Source organism: Brachyhypopomus gauderio, chromosome 2 (assembly GCF_052324685.1).
Source record: "Brachyhypopomus gauderio isolate BG-103 chromosome 2, BGAUD_0.2, whole genome shotgun sequence".
Classification (NCBI taxonomy): domain Eukaryota; kingdom Metazoa; phylum Chordata; class Actinopteri; order Gymnotiformes; family Hypopomidae; genus Brachyhypopomus; species Brachyhypopomus gauderio.
The window spans coordinates 15,431,826-15,451,625 of NC_135212.1; the positions used below are offsets into that span (position 1 = coordinate 15,431,826).

The following is a 19,800-nucleotide window of genomic DNA, read 5'->3' on the forward strand; positions in this document are numbered from 1 at the left end:
CTGTCTCTGTGTCTCTCCCCTGTCTCTCTGTGTCTGTCTGTCTCTCCCCCTGCTGTCTCTGTGTCTCTCCCCTGTCTCTCTGTCTCTGTCTGTCTCTCCCCTGTCTCTCTGTGTCTGTCTGTCTCTCCCCCCTCTCTCTCTGTCTCTGTGTCTCTCCCCTGTCTCTCTCTCCCCCTGCTGTCTCTGTGTCTCTCTCCCCCACTCTCTCTGTCTGTCTCTCCCCCCACTCTCTCTGTCTCTGTCTGTCTCTCCCCCCTCTCTCTCTGTCTCTGTGTCTCTCCCCTGTCTCTCTCTCCCCCTGCTGTCTCTGTGTCTCTCTCCCCCCTCTCTCTCTGTCTCTGTGTCTCTCCCCTGTCTCTCTCTCCCCCTGCTGTCTCTGTGTCTCTCTCTCTGTCTCTGTGTCTCTCCCCTGTCTCTCTCTCCCCCTGGTGTCTCTGTGTCTCTCTCCCCCCTCTCTCTCTGTCTCTGTGTCTCTCCCCTGTCTCTCTTTCCCCCTGCTGTCTCTGTGTCTCTCTCCCCACTCTCTCTGTAGCTGCGTCCTCCTCAACCTGCGGCCTACCTGTTTGTGTTGGACGTATCCCATAATGCAGTGGAGTCGGGATACCTGAACGTGTTGTGCCAGTCTCTACTGGAAAACCTGGAAAAGTGAGGGAGTTATTACCTTCATGATTTTGTTTGGCTCAGATATGATCAGCTATGCATGAACTTCCTGCTGTGTTTGGTCAGTGCAGATTGTGCTTTGTCCTTGATTTCCTGTCTGTCTCTTGCTGTCTGTCTCTCACTCTGTCAGGTTGCCTGGTGATTCACGGACTCGTATTGGGTTTCTGACATTTGACAGCACTATCCACTTCTACAACCTGCAGGAGGGCCAGTCCCAGCCACACATGCTGGTGGTGTCCGACATCGACGGTGACGCTCCTCCTGTTTTCCTGTTTGGGTTCATTAAATGTTGCTTGTGGTTTCTAATTGAGTTAGTGTCAGAAGTTTGTGTGGTGTGTGTGTGTGTGTGGTTTCTAATTGAGTCAGTGGAGTGGGTGTGTGGTTTACAATTGAGGTAGTGTCAGGTGTGTGTGTTCTTGTATGTGGTTCATACTGCATGTATGTATGTGTACATGATTTGTAATTAATTTAGTGTCTGGTGTGTGTGGTTAATGAGTTGGTGTCTGTGTGTGGTTTGTAATTTGGATTGTGTGTGCATGTGGTTTGTTAATGAGTTAGTGTCTAGTGTGTGTGTTAATGGGTCAATGTCTGTGTGACTAAAATGTGCTTTGCTCTTTGCAGATGTGTTCATTCCAACTCCTGACAGTCTGCTGGTAAACCTGAAAGAGAGCCAGGAGGTAGTGTGTGTGTGTGTCTGTGTGTGTGTGTCTGTGTGTGTGTGTGTGTCTGTGTGTGTGTGTGGTTGTGTGTGTCTGTGTGTGCGCGCGCGTGTGAGACTGAATTACATCCTGTTTGTAAATTTCTAGTTTCACTATTTAGTTCCACTACAGATTTCTGTAACTTTTCTGTCTTTAGCGTGTGCTCGTGCATTTTCTGTCTTTAGCGTGTGCTCATGTGCGTGTTTGTGTGTTTTGTAGCTGGTGAAGGATCTGCTAAATGCACTGCCAGCAATGTTCTCACACACTCGGGAGACCCACAGTGCCCTTGGGCCGGCCCTCCAGGCTGCGTACAAGCTGATGTCGGCCACCGGGGGGCGCGTGTCCGTGTTCCAGACCCAGCTGCCCTCCCTGGGTGCAGGACTACTCCACCCCCGAGAGGATCCAAACATGAGATCCAGCACCAAGGTACACACACATGCACACACACACACACACACACATATACACTCACACATACACACATATACACTCACACTTGTGTCGGTCCCTCACCTCCAGGCCCCTGTGTCCATCTCTCGAGCTTCATTGCATCTTCCGGTTCTTACATTTACATTTATGGCATTTGGCAGACACCCTTATCCAGAGCGACTTACATTTTTTCTCATTTTTATACAAGTGAGCAATTGAGGGTTAAGAGCCTTGCTCAGGGGCACCTCAGTCATGGCCTCAGGTCTGGGAATCGAACCCATGACCCTCCGGTCACAAGACGGACCTAACCACCAGGCCATGACTGACGGTTCTTCACGGCAGGTGGGAACACTTCTCTGGATTCACTATAGCGGTCGGTCCATCGTACATGTGCGAACAGCAGCGCTGGTCTGACGTCTTTCAGTAATGTCAGCGCTACGTTAAAACGTGTCACTTTCATTTAAAATCAAAAGAACAAAGCAAAGCTAATTACACTGAATAATTGTTGGCTTGTAACTCTTGTAACATTTTTTAGTTATGAAGCATCCTGAAAAGTTGACTTATGAATTATTGAAAAAAATGTCAGAGTGGGTGTGGAACTGTGATGAAGACCCGGGGTGATAGATGACTGTGATGAAGATGGTGTGTGATATAGGACTGTGATGAAGACCTGGGGTGATATAGGACTGTGATGAAGATGGTGTGTGATGTACAGTCATGGCCAAAAGTTTTGAGAATGACACAAATATTATATTTTCACATGATCTGCTGCCCTCTGGTTTTTATGTGTGTTTGTCAGATGTTTTTTTATCACATACAGAAATATAATTGCAATCATATTATGAGTAACAAGCTTTTATTGACAGTTAGAATGAGTTAATGCAGCAAGTCAATATTTGCAGTGTTGACCCTTCTTCATCAGGACCTCTGCAATTCTCTGTGGCATGCTCTCAATCAACTTCTGGACCAAATCCTGACTGATAGCAGTCCATTCTTGCACAATCAATGCTTGCATTTTGTCAGAATGTGTAGGTTTTTGTTTGTCCGTCTCTTGATGATTGACCACAAGTTCTCAATGGGATTAAGATCTGGGGAGTTTCCAGGCCATGGACCCAAAATCTCTGTTTTGTTCCCTGAGCCATTAAGTTATCACCTTTGCTTTATGGCAAGGTGCTCCGTCATGCTGGAAAAGGCATTGTTGATCACTAAACTGCTCTTGGATGGTTGGGAGAAGTTGCTCTCGGAGGACATTCTGGTACCATTCTTTATTCATGGCTGTGTTTTTAGGCAAGACTGTGAGAGAGCCGATTCCCTTGGCTGAGAAGCCACCACACACATGAATGGTTTCAGGATGCTTTACAGTTGGCATGAGACAAGACTGGTGGTAGCGCTCACCTCGTCTTCTCCGAACAAGCTGTTTTCCAGATGTCCCAAACAATCGGAAAGGGGATTCATCAGAGAAAATGACTTTACCCCAGTCCTCAGCAGTCCACTCCCTGTACCTCTTGCAGAATATCAGTCTGTCCCTGATGTTTTTTCTGGAGAGAAGTGGCTTCTTTGCTGCCCTCCTTGAGACTAGGTCTTGCTCCAAGAGTCTCTGCCTCACAGTGCATGCAGATGCACTCACAACTGCCTGCTGCCATTCCTGAGCAAGCTCTGCACTGCTGGTAGCCCGATCTCGCAGCTGAAACAATTTTAAGAGACGGTTCTGGCGCTTACTGGTCTTTCTTGGGCACCCTGGAGCTTTTTTGGCAACAATGAAACCTCTCTCCTTGAAGTTCTTGATGCGATAGATTGTTGACTGAGGTGCAATCTTTCTAGCTGCGATACTCTTCCCTGTTAGGCCATTTTTGTGCAGTGCAATGATGACTGCACGTGTTTCTATAGATAACCATGGTTATCAGAAGAGAAACAATGATGCCAAGCATCAGCCTCCTTTTAAAGTGTCCAGTGGTGTCATTCTTACTTAATCATGACAGATTGATCTCCAGCCCTGTCCTCTGTCCAACACCCACACCTGTGTTAATGGAGCAATCACTGAAACGATGTTAGCTGGTCCTTTTAAGGCAGGGCTGCAATGAAGTTGAAATGTGTTTTGGGGGATAAAGTTCATTTTCTAGGCAAATATTGACTTTGCAATTAATTGTTGTTAAGCTGATCACCAGAGGTGGGGACTCGAGTCACATGACTTGGACTCGAGTCAGACTCGAGTCATTAATATTAAGACTTTTGACTTAACTTGAAAAAATATTCAGAGACTTAGACTTGACTTGGACTTTTACACCAATAACTTGGGACTTGAATTGGACTTGAACCTGTTTACTTGCAAAGACTTGATTTTTTTTTTACCCCAAATCTAAATTTTAAAACGCATATTAATATTTATAAAGTGCGCCCCATTAATTTCATTTCCGTCCTTCTGACGCAGACCGGCGTTACACCAGATTCTGTGACCGTCGAGTTTTGTGACCACAGGGGACACTATTTCACAGTTTCTGTTCAGAGGCACAAACGCTTTACGAATGCTACGTAAACTATGCTGATGCACTTTCTTTACTCGTTTTGTTGGTGTCCACGAGCCAAAATATGACAGATGTTTATATTTACATTTATCGTCTCCTAATTACATAAATGTACTTAAACAAGATTTACCATCCCCTCACCATTGCAGCCAACAAAGAAATCATGAATGGGATGTACAGGTGAGCCTTTTTAACTGGGGTCACCAATTCTGCCATCAGAATATGTGACCCCACTGAATCTCCAGGTAACAATAGTAGCCTACACCGTGACCCCACAATAACAGAAAACAATGAAAAAATATCCCTAACCTTTTATTAGTCTATATTTAAACATTTTATCCAAATGTTTAGAATAACCATTCGTAATGACAGCATCTTGCTTACGATGAAGCTTGCTATTTTCGTGTAAAATGAAAACGAAACATTCTTGTTTAAGTATGTAATTAAGTAATTAATGTAATTATGTAATTAAGAGAAGATAAAATGTAAATGATCTGTCATCTTTTGGCTGGCGGACACCAACAAAACGAGTAAAGAAACGCATCAGCGTAGCATTCATAAAGCGTTGGTGCCTGTAAAAAAAAAAAGACTCGAAAGGACTTGAAATTCCAAGTTTCAGACTTGGGACTTGACTTGACGGTTGCCTGTCTTGACTCGAGACTTGACTTGAGTTGACTGTCTTTACTTGAGATTTGACTTGGGACTTGAGGATAAAGACTTGGACTTGAGACTTGCAAAACACTGACTTGGTCCCACCTCTGCTGATCACTCTTTATAACATTCTGGATTATATGCAAATTGCCATTATAAAAACTGAAGCAGTAGACTTCAGTAAAAATGTATATTTGTGTCATTCTCAAAACTTTTGGCCATGACTGTACTGCCAGCATCCACTGTGTTTTTTTTTTTTTTTTTTCTCTTACATCTGGTTCTCGCTATGCAATAACCTTAATGAAGACGGGTATAAATGTTCATCACATCAGTTATTTGACTACAGAATTGATAACTGACTTGTGTGATGTTTGTATTTGTTTCTGTTTTTTTGTTTGTTCTTTTTGAATTGTTGTTGAAGGTTTTTGTAACTTTTTTGCCAATGAATCGCCCCTTACAGGTACTTCAACAATAAATGAAATGGAAATAGAAAATTGGTGTATCGTTAGCTTGGAGTGGAGCGCTCACATTGACCAACTTTGTGAGCCTGTGTACGTGTGTGTGTGCGTGCGTGCGTGCGTGTGTGTGTATTTATAGGGTGTGCAGCACCTGGGTCCTGCTACAGACTTCTATAAGAAGTTTGCTCTGGACTGCTCTGGGCAGCAGATCGGGGTGGATCTGTTCCTGCTGAGCTCTCAGTACTCTGACCTGGCATCTTTAGGTACACACACACACACACACACACACGTGTACACACACACATACACACAGGTTTTACAGAGGTCTCACTCTGACTTGGTATCATCTGTAATATAACGAATGAAAAGATCAGACACAGTTGTGTGTTCCTTCTCCACTAGCGTGTGTGTCCAAGTACTCGGCCGGCAGCATCTTCTACTACCCCGGGTTCCACCACCTCCACAGCCCCGCGCAGAACCTCAAGCTCCAAAGGGACCTGCAGCGCTACCTCACCAGGAAGATCGGCTTCGAGGCAGTCATGAGGATCAGATGCACCAAAGGTGGGCAGCGAGGTGGGGGCGGGGACTGTGCTGGGGGACACGCCCCTGCACTCTACAGTGATTGTGCACTTGCCTTTATTGGTTTTAACCTAAAATTGTGAATATGTCAGAAAGCTGTTGTGTGGTGGGCTGGGTTACATCAACAAACCCAGAAGCTCCCAAGCCCCAACTATAAGGGATACATATCAGACTAGAATTAAACACAAACTTGTTAAAATAAATATATAATTGGGAGGAAAAAATATATCGTTGAATTACTATTGTAGATGTGTAGATGGCAGTGTTGACTACCTTAGCCACGTGGATTTTTGCATAGAAAGCTGAACACTGAAGTCCAGTCACATTTAGTTTTTCTATATTTCTGGCCCTTTCTAGAGGAGGGAGAGTTGAAATAGGTTAGTGCTGAAATTGTATGTTAAATCAGTTTCAAGAAAGCGTGTTCGTTTTCTCTCTGATGTGATGTTGTATGTTGTCAGACGTCTCAGCTAGTTCGATTGTCTCTCTAGCTTAGCTAACTAACATGAAGTTAACAAGAATGAAACATTATAAATGGGCTTTTCCTCTAGGGTTTCACCGTGTATGGTTTTTGCTGAAGATAATTTATGTTCCAGTAGTAACAACTTTAGAGTAGCAGTGGATAAAGTAAAGCGCACAGCCTGTTAACCACCCAGTCTGTGCTGGGCTCTTACTCCAGGGGGACACGCCTGTCTGGGGGGCGTGAACCCTCCTTGTAGAAAGTGTTGTATTATTCAGTTCATTTAGTCTTGACATACATTTCCTAATCTGACTTTTTTTTAAAGTCAGATTTTTTAACGGTAAACAGATGTTAGTGGATGAGACTGACGGATGAAGAACATGACCTGTGACTGGAGTGATTCTTGCTAATGTTACTTTCAGTAATGCTATTGTTTTATTCATATCTGAATTGTTACTAATGTTAGTATTTTAATTAAAATATGCTAATGTTATATTACTTTATTTGATTGGCTGACAGGACTGTCAATACACACGTTCCATGGCAACTTCTTTGTGAGGTCCACTGATTTACTGTCTCTGGCCAATGTGAACCCGGACTCTGGCTTCGCCGTACAGATGTCCATAGATGAGAGCTTGGCCGACACATCACTAGCGTGCTTCCAAGCTGCACTTCTGTACACATCCAGCAAAGGTGTGTGTGTGTGTGTGTGTGTGTGTGTGTGTGTGTGTGTGTGTGTGTGTGTGTGTGTGTGTGTGTGTGTGTGTGTGTGTGTGTGTGTGTGTGTGTGTGTGTGTGTGTGTGTGCGCTCCTATACACATGCAGCATTGGTGTTTGTGCTGGATGTGTATACAATTGATAAATTTGTTCTTAATGTACACACTGCTTTGTATTTAACAGCTGTCTCATCTGAACTATAACTGAGTTCAGCCTTGTGTTCTTTTACCTTCTGATTGGTGTTCGTGTGTAATTTACAGGCAAGCGGAGGATCAGAGTTCACACATTGTGTCTGCCAGTAGTAAACCAGCTCAGCGATGTGTTTGCGGGAGCTGATGTTGAAGCAATTACCTGTCTACTCGCCAACATGGGTGCGTCTGTTTTTACATGTGTACTCCCACACACACACACACACACACACACACACACACACACACACACTAACCTCTCTCAGCCTCTTAATAACAGTGATGTGACAGGTTTCCTTTTGCCCAGTTAAATGACGACATTTTTTCCAAACAGAAATCCAGATTTCTCCTCCCTCTCTCATGCTGTTTTTCTTTCTCTCTCTTGCATGCTCCACCTTCCTCCTCCTCTTCCGTCCCCGTCCCCCCTCTCTCTCTCTCTCTCTCTCTCTCTCTCTCTCTCTCTCTCTCTCACTCTCACTCTCACTCTCTCTCTCTCTCTCTCTCTCTCTCTCTCTCTCTCTCTGTCTCACTCTCACTCTCACTCTCACTCTCTCTCTCTCTCTCTCTCTCTCTCTCTCTCTCTCTCTCTCTCTCTCTCTCTCTCACTCTCTCACTCTCTCACTCTCTCACTCACTCTCTCACTCTCTCTCACTCTCTCTCTCTCTCTCTCTCTGCAGCCGTAGATCGTTCGGTCTCTTCCAGTCTGTTGGATGCGCGGGACGCGTTGGTCAACGCGGTGGTGGACTCCCTGGAGTCGTACCGAGCCAACGGATCCAACCTGCAGCCGCCGGGCCTCGTGGCCCCCGCCGCGCTCAGGCTCCTCCCTTTATATGTGCTGGCACTGCTCAAACAGGTGAGGGCGCCACACGCACACAAGTGCCACACCACCGCCCAAAATACACAGCCACACACTACCCAACACCAACACCCAGCGGACTGAGTCACAGTCTGTAACGTTTGTGTGTGCTGGAAACATGCAGAGTTGCTGGAAAAGAGGCAGTGTTTTGTCTTCTGGTGGGACTGCGTCTGTCTAATTGTCTCCTCTGCCAACTGCGGTCCAAGAGTAGTTACTGTGTGAGAGGCCCAGGTGTAGTGAGATCCTGTCTGTGTTGTGTGATGTTGCGCTGCAGAAAGCCCTGCGGACCGGCACCAGCACTCGGCTGGATGATCGAGTGTTTGCCATGTGTGAGTTTAAGAGCCAGCCGCTCAAACAGATCATACGCTTGACCCACCCCGACCTTTACCGCATCGACAATCTGACAGAACAGGTAATTATATACACACATACACACACACACACCCCTACCCACCCAAAAGAGGATGTACATGTGCATGCAGACACACACATGCACATACAGGTGTGTGCAAGCACATTCATGCACACCTCTGTTAACATGATGTCAGGGGTGGGTAAGTGATGAATAAATACATTTATTTAATAATTACTTGTGTAAATACACAACCAATACACACGTGTGTGTGTGTGTGTGTGTGTGTGTGTGTTACACACACACTGGTTTAACTGGTTTAACAAATCTTCTCATGACCTTTTTGTCACTATTATGGTGGTGTTTACTGAAGGTTGCTGTTTCATTTGTGTGCCTGTCTTTGACCTGTAGGGGGCGCTGCACCTGAATGAGCGTGTAATTCCCCAGCCTCCACTACTGCAGCTCTCGGCTGAGAGGCTGAGCAGAGAGGGGGCCTTCCTGATGGACTGTGGCAGTGTACGTGCAATACACCTCAACTCTATATGAACTCTATGAACAAACTCTATACTCTCAACTCTATATTAACTCTATGAACAAACTCTATACTCTCAACTCTATATGAACTCTATGAACAAACTCTATACTCTACTCTCAACTCTTTGAACAAAGATGTTGGAATCAAGACTGTGATTTTTCTCTTCATTTAACTTTTGAACTTTGTCCTACAGGTGATGTATCTGTGGTTGGGAAAGTGCTGTGATGAGATGTTCATACGAGACGTTCTGGGCTACCCAGACTACTCCTCCATACCTCCTAACATGGTGGGTGAGGGGTGTGCCTGTGTGTTGGATGGGGGGGGGATTAATGCACATAACATGCAGTTGCCCAGGAGGCCATAAAACCTCTTAAATAGAGAATCCTTGCCCAATTTTAAGAGTGCAGATGATGGTATCTGACATACAGAAGCAGATGAGTACTGTTTAAACCTCGGGTCTGGCGTGTGTTAACACTGCGGTGCGCTGGCGTGTATTAACACTGCGGTGCGCTGGCGTGTATTAACACTGCGGTGCGCTGGCGTGTATTAACACTGCGGTGCGCTGGCGTATATTAACACTGCGGTGCGCTGGCGTGTATTAACACTGCGGTGCGCTGATCTCATTGGTCTCGCATGTCCTGTTCTTCCTGCTGGGTCCTACAGCCCATTGTTCTCAACGCTATTTATACACACAGGGAGTGAAAACTACCCTTAGTTGAAATGAACACTAAACCACCAAACCAAACGTCTGGTCAAACCCCAATGTGGCACCATGAGGATTCCAGCAGTGCTCACATGCATACGCACACTGCTACGCTAGACTAGACTAGGCTAGATTTGAAAAGGGAAAAGAAGCTCAAAAACTAATTTGCGTGCGTGTGTGTGTGTGTGCGCGCGTGCACAGACGGAGTTCCCAGTGTTGGAGACGAGGGCATCCGAGAGAACCCGAGCGTTTGTCTCCTGGCTGCAGGATACCAGAGCGTTTTCAGCTGCCTTCTGTGTGGTGAAGTACGGTGCTGTCTCTCTTCATCTCTCTACTTTCTGTCTGACTTTTCCTTCATTATTCTTTTCCTCTACTTTTTTCTCCGTTTCTCTGTCATCTGAACTGCTACGAGCACATTGTCCTACTGATTAACCATATTTCTCTCTCCCTCTCTCTCTCTCTGTTTGTTTGTTTGTTAGAGATGAGTCCTCTGCTAAGAGCACCTTTTTCCAGCACCTGATTGAGGATCGGTCCCAGTCCGCCTTCTCCTACTACGAGTTCCTGCTGCACATCCAGCAGCAGATGTCCAAATAAACGCCTACAGAACCACTCCGGTCCTCCACCACCGGTTCTGCCACCGTGGACCCATTTCAGCAGCAGGCTGTGCAGAGTGAGACTCACCCCCCCATGTCCTACTGGCCACACCTCTGGAGGGGAGGGGCTTAAAGGACAACAGAAGAAAACTGAAGCAAAGCATTGAATGAATCTGTTATCTAACACGCGCAGACAAATGGTGTTGGAGCTCTACGGACGCTGATTGGACAGCCATACAGACTGGTGTTCTGGTCCCGCCTCCGCCTAGCCCTTCACAGCCACTATTGTACCAGAGCAGCTTAATCCAAACGTTTGTTTAATGCCTCACCTAGTCCCCTTCCCACTGCTGCTGCACTACCTGTACGTGCACTGACACAAAGTTGTGATTTAGGTTCTTGCACCTCCCACATAGCCTACGTTAACAACATGTATGTTTGGTTTTGTCTTTTGTGACGCTGCCATGGCCCATTCTGTAGCACCCGCAGACATCCTGGTCATTCCATTTCTGTTGTCCCCTCTTCCCTCTTCTCTCATACTTCGTCTGATCTTTTTCTTGTAACATTGCGGGCAGGGTGTGTGGTTGTGGTGTTCTGAGGTCCATCTGTGTTACGACCGTAACACACACACACACGCACCTCTGTGTCGCTCTTGAGCTGCTAGGATCCGTGCTCCGTGTGACGCTAGGATAATTCTCCTCCTGCACTCCTGGTTTTTGTGAGGACCCCAGACGACAAGGATGTCACCGTCCACTTTGTAACTGGGGAAAGAATATTTTATGTCTGATAATTTATGATGAGCTTATTGAATAAAATGAAAGGCTGTATGTACCATTATGTTTGTGGTATTTCCACTGAGAGTTGATCAGACGTGGCATGTTCAGAGCACGGGCTTGTAATATCAGCACTCACCTTGGTAAGCACTTAACCAAATGCCTCTTGTAGCGGCAGATATTGCCTTTCATATAGTATTAAGCTGTGGTTATGGAGAACATGTGTGGTGGTAGTCTGAGCTACAACTGCAACTATGCCTTGACACACCAGCTGACAAGCATTCTGCGAAAGAAGCACATACCCACTTATCTTGAATAACATGGAAGAAAACGTAGATGCAAAAATGAAGTGTCTGCAATTTAATTGAAATTGATTAATTGATTAATTTTTTAATTTTATTTAATGATTCCATAAAATTAAGATGTTAAATATTAAGATGCAGTTGAAAGACATGAAAATGTGTAAATTTAGCCTTTAATTTGTGGTATTTGTCCTTGTAGGAATGTGGCCAGTGGAAATTGTCTCCTCAGCTAACCTGATCTGAAAGGACTCTGGGTTGTTACTGGGATTTCCTTTTTAAAAAACAAACGAACAACAGCCTGGCATTGTTTTAATACCAGTTACCCAGCAGAAAGTGTTGTGTACATAACACACCCACCATTAAGTGTCTTCGTCACAAAGGTTAGCGACACATTACATCAGAACTTGATTTGGGTTCTTCCCAAGAACCACCACTTATTTATTCTGCAATTCTTTTTTAAATGTATATTAATGTCTTTTGGCAGTCCAGTGGCCGGAGAACTGGGTTTGGTTCCAGCTCCTCTTCATGTTTTGGGGAAACAGGATGATAAATGACTCAGGAAGTTTAGACATTTTAACAGTGTAAGTCTTTCTCACAGCCTGTCAAGTACTTGAAAGAAACTGCATTTTTCAGTAGGGGAACAAAGCAAAAAATGCGAATGAGGTGATTTGTACTGTTAATGCCTCTTGAACACCAGTCACATGATATGACTGGTCACATGACATAGTTCTCTCCTCCCCACTGTCTCTTCCAGACCTCTCACTGTGCTGCTTTCAGTAAAAAAAAAAACAAAAACTTAATACTTCATAAGCCCATGATAAAACTACTTAAAAACTACAGGTATTTCTTAAAATAGCTAAATGTATTTGTTAATCTGTGTAATAACTTGTATAATGTATATATTTCACATGCATTATATGGGTCAGAACTAGTGACCGAGATATATATATATATATATATATATATATATATATATATATATATATATATATATATATATATTAATGGTGGGCCGTTATCTGTGTTATCACCGTTAACGGCCCACCACTAGTCAAAACATTTGTAATGATCCTAAAACTAAGTAATCGCTCAAACAATTAGAAAGAACTAAAACAAACCCGTTATTCATTATTGGTGTAAGAATGGGAAATCAGGGTTAGGATTATTGTTAGGGTCAGTGTTGGGGCCTGGTAGTGTTAGGGTTAAGGCCTGGTATGAATATGACAACACTCTGTGTGATCAATGATACCTGTTGCTATCTTATCATTACCAACGAACAAGACTGTACTGTTAAGGGTTTTATTGAAGTTCATTTGAAGGTGTCGCTCTTTGACTCTCTGCATGTTTGCACCAGTAAGCACACAGAACGAGGTGGATCAACAGGTGGTGTGTGGGGAACCTTCTCAGCTGCTGGTACTGGTGATCTGCTTCACTGAAAAGTCAGTTAATGCTTTGGATTACAGGAAAATTTGGCAGAACGGCTAGCTTCCCCAAACTGAAGAGTGGCCAAGCCCAAAGAGCAAGGGACTTTGACAAGTGCCAAATTGTGATGTCTAGACAACTGGCTCGGAGCATCTCTAAAATAGCAGGTGTCATGGGGTGTGCTGGTATGCAGTGGTTAGTTCCTACCAAAGTGGCTCAAGGGCGCTGAACTGGCAGCAGGGTCCCGGCTTTGATGCACATGCGGAGGAAAACGCGTCACAGGTTGCTACAAATCCTGACTATTGCAGAAAGGTTTCAAAACACAGTACTTCACAGCTGAGGGTGAACCCTGTCCATTACCAAGAGTGCCTGTATGTGAGCATCAGGACTGGACCCTAGAGCAGTGGAGAACACTGACCCTGTGAAGAACCACATTTCACATCATGTACATGCCTGGGTGTGCGTGCTTTGCTTACCTGTTAGCACCAGTATGCACTATGGGAAGAATACAGAGGCATTGTGGTGGTCTGATGTTCTCCTGGCATTCATGTGGATGTTCATTTCACATGTGTACCATCTACACTCACCGGCCACTTTAAGGTACACCTGTCCACCTGCTCATTAATGTAAATGTCGAATCAGCCAGTCAACTTGACTGTGCCTCCAAATCCCCCACATCTCAATATATTAGAATAATATATTGCAGGGCCGGCGCCACGGGGGGGCGAATGGGGGCGTCGCCCCCTCAATGTAAAAAATAAGACCCATTTATTTTACAACAATCGCTACATGGTGCCCCCTCGGCCGCTCGGCAATCGTTACACACACCCCCCCCCCCCACTCAACAACTTACGTTCGCCCCCCCCCCCCCCCCCCCCCCCCCCCCCCCCGAAATTTTCTGACGCCCCCTCACTGTATATGTTCTGGCGCCGGCCCTGATATATTGAAATATCAATGGAATATTCTAGGATAAAAGATCCTATTCACGGAATCCCCACTTCACAACTTACAGGACTTAAACGATCTGCTTCTAATATCATGGTGCCAGACACCACAGATCTTCAAGGATATTGTGGAGTCCATGTGAAGTCCTTCACAGGTCAATTCTATTAACAAAGCCACTAAAATAAACAGCCCAAAGGAGCAGCCATTCCTCCTCATGCACCATTGCTGGAGTTATCTAGTCTAGCTCATGCAAGAGGTATAGTCAACTTTGAACAAACCAAAATAATGCTTACTGATTGTTTTGTTGGAACACCTTTTAGACCATAATGTCTGGAAGCTTCAAGAAAAGAACTCTCAGAACTTTAGAACCCAATAGAACAACCCCATAGAATGATAAACTCTAGAACCCAATAGAACAACCTCATAGAATGATAAACATAAACAGTTTGCCCCGTCTAGAATTTCAGAAGCACTTTGCACCGTCGACAAAGAACCTCTGTCAACTGTCCTGTCAAATGTCCTGTTTATCTGTAAACCTTGCGTACCTGCAATGTTTAGTTTACTTTTTTACCACAGTAGACTGCTGTTACTCTTGCTTTGCTTTAATGTGTTTTTAAATCGGATTTTAGAGATTGAGTGATATCACTTTTGCAGAAATCTAATTAAAATCCAAAATGTAAGGAAACATTTCTGTTGCGGAGGTGTAGATGGAGGCTGTGATGAAACATTCCCCTCTGTAAACTTGGCTACATACACTGTTTGTTTTGTAGGGGTCTCACTTCCCTGCTGTTTTTGTTGCTTACAATAGAAAACCACTTTGGGCATGTAGCTACCAGCAAACTGTGACAAACGTTGGCAGCCTGTTTCTAAACAGCTGTTCAGTGTTCGTCTTTTTCTCTCTCTAATTCACACTGTTCCATTGGCCTAGCCATGTTTCCACAGCAGAGTCCTGTTGATATTTTCATGATGATGATGTCACAGGTTTCATCTTGCCCAGTCATATGAGATTGTCCCTCCAGAAACACAACCGTTTCTGACGGCCATTCTCTCTCTCTCTCTCTCTCTCTCTCTCTCTCTCTCTCTCTCTCTCTCTCTCTCTCTCTCTCTCTCTCTCTCTCTCTCTCTCTCTCTCTCTCTCTCTATTCTCTCTCTCTCCCCGTCTTTCATACTTCTTGTTGATGTGGAGGATGTTATGTCTCCTGCTAAGTGTGTCACAGTTGTACAGGAACGCTTTGAAGATCCTCGTTTCCTTTCCCCATATATTCGGTTCTCTTTCATTCAACCAAACTCTTGACGGAGCACATGTTCAAATGTTAAACCTGATTACAGTGGGATTGTGACAGAAAGCCCACAAACACAATGGATAACAAAACTTGTTGGGCCCGCAGGGCTTAAATGCTTTCTTTTATACTGCCATATGAAAAAGAACCAAGAAGGAAAAAATACCTTATTTGCTTGCATTTCACCTACACATATGTACAAAAAAAAACGCAGGTGGTTGGGCTATTTGTAAGCAGATTGATGACTGGTTCACCTGCAAAGTGGCTTAAGGAATTTTCTTTTTATATTTTGCCCACACAGAGGTGGATTAGACACAGCAGATATGTTATCCCTACCCTGGGCCTAAAGGTGTGTGCATTTCCTGTCTGAACACAATAAGCATTGTTCAACAGGAAGTGAGCTAAGATAGCTCTGCTCCTCACACAAGCAAACTCACACGCAGCTCAGTTAACAACTTTCCACCATTATGAAACAAAACAGACCCCCTTTCCTCTTCAAAACATCACAGGTATCTACTCACAAATAGCTATGTTCGCACAATGAACATATCGAACAGATTTTGTGGAGGTCTGTTTTTTAGGGTGACCAACGTCCGTATTTCCTGGGACATGTTCACGTTCTGTACCGGGCGTGAAATACGGACATGTCCTGGGAAATACGGACATTTGGTCACCCTACTGTTTTTCATATACCTTCAGATGTTACAGCAAACAGTAATTTGAAGGTTGTCAATAATTTGTGAGGAAAGCAAATCAATCCTTTGCTATGGATACCCTCTAGGGCCATAATGGAGTTAACAAATGCAAGGTGTAAGAATAAGAAATCAGGAAGGGCCTGGTTGGAATACGCCAAAACGAACAAAGTCAAAGTCTATTTTATTGAAGTTCGTTTGAAGGTGTCCCTCTTTGATTAGTGGTATTAAGATTAATGTTAGATTGCTGTTTGGGGCCTTAAACTGTAGAAAACACTCCTTGCTAAGCTGTGTACTGAACCCTAGGGTTGGGGTTAGGGTTAGAGTTAACTAACCCTAGGATGCCTATGAAGCTAGTACCTCTTGGACCTTTTCATCAATACTGCGGTGACCTCTGATGACCTCTGCCCTAGGTCCTTACATGAACCTTCAAGTTGTAACAGACCCAATCTACTTTGGGGACATTGCACCCATTGTACTGGGTAAATCTGGGGGTGCCTATAAATCACATTATTGGTGGTTTGCATTGACATTAAAGTGAAGCAGTTTTGGCACACTACATTGAATAACCATTTCTAAATTCTGGTAACATCTATTATTTGCTTGGGAGTATACAAGATGTTCCCAACATGGGGTAATCTTGTTACCATTAAACTGTTCTTTTGAGGCTATATGAATAGCTAGTCTGTAAAGCTGATATTTTTGGGAGGCTAATTCCATGTCTAACCGACAGAAGGGACTCCACTAAACTACAGGTGCAGGTCATAAAATTAGAATATCATGAAAAAGTTTATTTCAGTAATTCCAATCAAAAAGTGAAACTTGTATATTATACTCATTCAATACACACAGACTGATATTTCAAATGTTTCTTTTAATTTGATGATTATAACTGACAACTAATCAAAACCCCAAATTCAGTATCTCAGAAAATTAGATTATTACTTACCAATACAAAAAATTTATTTTTAGAAATGCTGGACAACTGAAAAATATAAACATGAAAAGTATGAGCACGTACAGCATTCAGTACTTAGTTGGGACTCCATTACCTGAATCACTGCAGCAATGCGGTGTGGACATGGAGTTCATCAGTCTGTGGAACATATATATATATATATATATATATATATATATATATATATATATATATATATATATATATATATATATATATATATATATATATATACTGCAGCAGTGTGACATGGTGTCCATCAGTCTGTGGCACTGCTCAGGAGTTCTGAGAGCCCAGGTTGCTCTGATTGTGGCCTTCAGCTCTTCTGCATTGTTGGATCTGATATATTGCATCTTCATTTTCACAATACACCACAGATTTTCTATGGGTTTAAGGTCAGGTGAGTTTGCTGGCCAATTAAGAACAGGGACACCATGGTCCTTAAACCAGGTACTGGTAGCTTTGGCACTGTGTGCAGATACCAAGTCCTTTTGGAAAATGAAATCTACATCCCCATAAAGTTGGTCAGCAGCAAGAAACATGAAGTGCTCTAAAACTTCCTGGTAAATGGCTGCATTGACCTTCGACCTCAGAAAACACAGTGGACCAACACCAGCAGATGACATGACACCCCAAACCATCACTGACTGTGGAAACTTGACCTCAAGCTACATGGGTCTCAAGGCCTCTGTGACTTTGATTTCCAAAGTAAATGCAAAATTTACTTTCATCAGAGAACATAACTTTGGACACTCAGCAACAGTCCAGTCCTTTTTTCTTTAGCCCAGGCGAGACACTTCTGTCTCTTGTTCACGAGTAGAGACAGACTGGACACAAGGAATGCGTCAGCTGAATTGCATATGTCTGTGTGTGGTGGTTCTTGAAGCACTGACTCCAGCTGCAGTCCAGTCTTTGTGAATCTCACCCACATATTTAATGGGTTTTGAGTCCTAATCCTCTCCAGGTGTGATTATCACTATTGTTATTATCTCTATTATGATTATCTCTATTGTGATTATCTCTATTGTGGTTATCTCTATTATGATTGCCACTGTCACCTTTGGCTTGCTCATTAGGTATCTGGACCCACACAATTGTAAAGCTGCTTTGTGACAACATGTGTTGTGAAAAGCGCTATATAAATAAATGTGACTTTGACTTTGATTATCTCTATTGTGATTATCTCTATTGTGATTACCTCTATTGTGGTTATCTCTATTGTGATTATCTCTATTGTGTTTACCTCTATTGTGGTTATCTCTATTGTGGTAATCTCTATTGTGGTTATATCTATTGTGGTTATCTCTATTGTGATTATCTATTGTGGTTATCTCTATTGTGGTTATTTCTAATGTGATTATCACTATTGTGATTATCTCTACTGCTTGTATTCTATTAAATTTTATTTCTAATGTCACACCTCAAGCATGAGAGAAATTATTTGGTTTCAGAAAAGGAATGTGTGGCAGTTTTGTGGGCAATAGAGAATTCCCTAGAAGACCACCATCTTGGAGTTATTGTAGATCATACTGCCCTCACAAGGAACTTCAACCATCTACTACATTCAGGTTCAAGTGGTTAGTGGACTGTCTCTGGGTTGGGAACAGAGAAGCAAGGACCAGAAGGGAGATCTGTCTCTTCAGGGATTGTAGGATGTAGCCAAAGCTGCTTTAGCTGACACCACCATAATCAGCATGACCTCAGTCATACCAACAGATCTTTGCTTACATTTCCTTCAGTCTGCACATGAAAACTCTTTAAGTACTGAGATGAATGAAGACACTGCAGATTATTGGATGTTATGTACTGACCAGACATTTGTAAATGCCTATTGAATCATTCACAGGAATGCCTGACCTATCAGGGTTAGGGGTTAGGCTTAGGGTTAGCTAGGGTTGGTTAGGTTTAGGGGTCAGGGTCAGGGGTTAGGGTTATTTAGGGTTGGGGTTAGTTATGTCAGCAGTACAAGTCAAGAATTACTAAGTAGTCTGGACATCTACAGTCTACACTAGTGGTATAAATATGACGTATGTTGGGTTTGGAACTAATGGAAATGTTCCCATGTGCACATTATTCATACTCCTGCCCATGGACGTAGTTTTGATTTCATAAGTGGGGGGGACACAACCTGGGGTGGCGAACTGTTGAGCGGGGGGGGGGGGGGGGGGGGTTGAATGAAAATTGTTGAGCGCTGTGAACAAAAATTGTTGAGCGGGGGGGAGCTCGGAGCTGCATGATCCTAGTGCTAGATTTGTCGCTATTTGGATATTGTTTTTTTAACCGTTAAAAAGTGGGGGGGACATGACTTCGTCGCTACTTAAATATTTGGTTTTAACTGTAAAAACTGGGGGGGACCAAAACCGGCTTTTGAAAAAGTGGGGGGGACATGTCCCCCCCGTCCCCCCCCAAAACTACGTCCGTGCTCCTGCCCCATGCAATATTTCCATATATCAATATTTACTTTCAGAATTTACATTTTGCTGATGTGACTGAGAGAGACTCAATCAAATGTCATGTGGTCAGATGGAAAGTTTCTGCCCCTCCCTTAGAACATCTAGTGTAATACCATGTCAAATTTACCTTGTCATCCAGAATGGGAGAGAAAACAGGAATGTTTACTGTATCTATCCTTCAGCACCTGGAAAATAAATGAGTTCAGAGACAGAAGGAGACACACACCCACACACACACACGCCTCTATGTGCTCTCATATACATACATATCCCCCCACACCATTGCACCACCACCAACAGTCTGAACCGTTGATACAGGCAGGATGGATCCATGCTTACATGTTGACAAATTCTGACCCTACCATCAAAATGTCGTGGCAGAAATCAAGACTCATTAGACCAGGCAACTTTTTTTCCAATTTTCTATTGGAAAATAGAATTTTGGTGAGGCTGTGTGAATTGTAGCCTCAGTTTCCTGTTCTTAGCTGACAGGAGTGACACCCGGTGTGGTCTTCTGCTGCTGTAGCCCATCCACCTCAAGGTTCGATGTGTTGTGCTTTCAGAGATGCTCTTCTGTATG

General features: G+C 43.7%; 1 protein-coding gene across 3 annotated transcripts in view; it reads left to right on the forward strand.

The window, feature by feature from the left end:
* sec24b (SEC24 homolog B, COPII coat complex component) overlaps positions 1–11,227 on the forward strand; it is a 28,289-nt gene extending 17,062 nt beyond the window's left edge. For all 3 annotated transcript variants that reach the window (XM_076988496.1, XM_076988481.1, XM_076988488.1), the window contains 14 exons: positions 533–645; positions 791–909; positions 1,282–1,337; positions 1,578–1,784; positions 5,558–5,681; positions 5,821–5,979; positions 6,974–7,147; positions 7,432–7,542; positions 8,037–8,212; positions 8,490–8,627; positions 8,979–9,083; positions 9,296–9,388; positions 10,007–10,110; positions 10,285–11,227. In XM_076988496.1, coding sequence (XP_076844611.1) covers positions 533–645; positions 791–909; positions 1,282–1,337; positions 1,578–1,784; positions 5,558–5,681; positions 5,821–5,979; positions 6,974–7,147; positions 7,432–7,542; positions 8,037–8,212; positions 8,490–8,627; positions 8,979–9,083; positions 9,296–9,388; positions 10,007–10,110; positions 10,285–10,399 — 1,794 coding nt within the window. In that variant the 3' untranslated portion in view covers positions 10,400–11,227. The remainder of the gene's footprint in view (positions 1–532; positions 646–790; positions 910–1,281; positions 1,338–1,577; positions 1,785–5,557; positions 5,682–5,820; positions 5,980–6,973; positions 7,148–7,431; positions 7,543–8,036; positions 8,213–8,489; positions 8,628–8,978; positions 9,084–9,295; positions 9,389–10,006; positions 10,111–10,284) is intronic.
* The last annotated feature ends 8,573 nt before the right edge of the window (positions 11,228–19,800 follow it).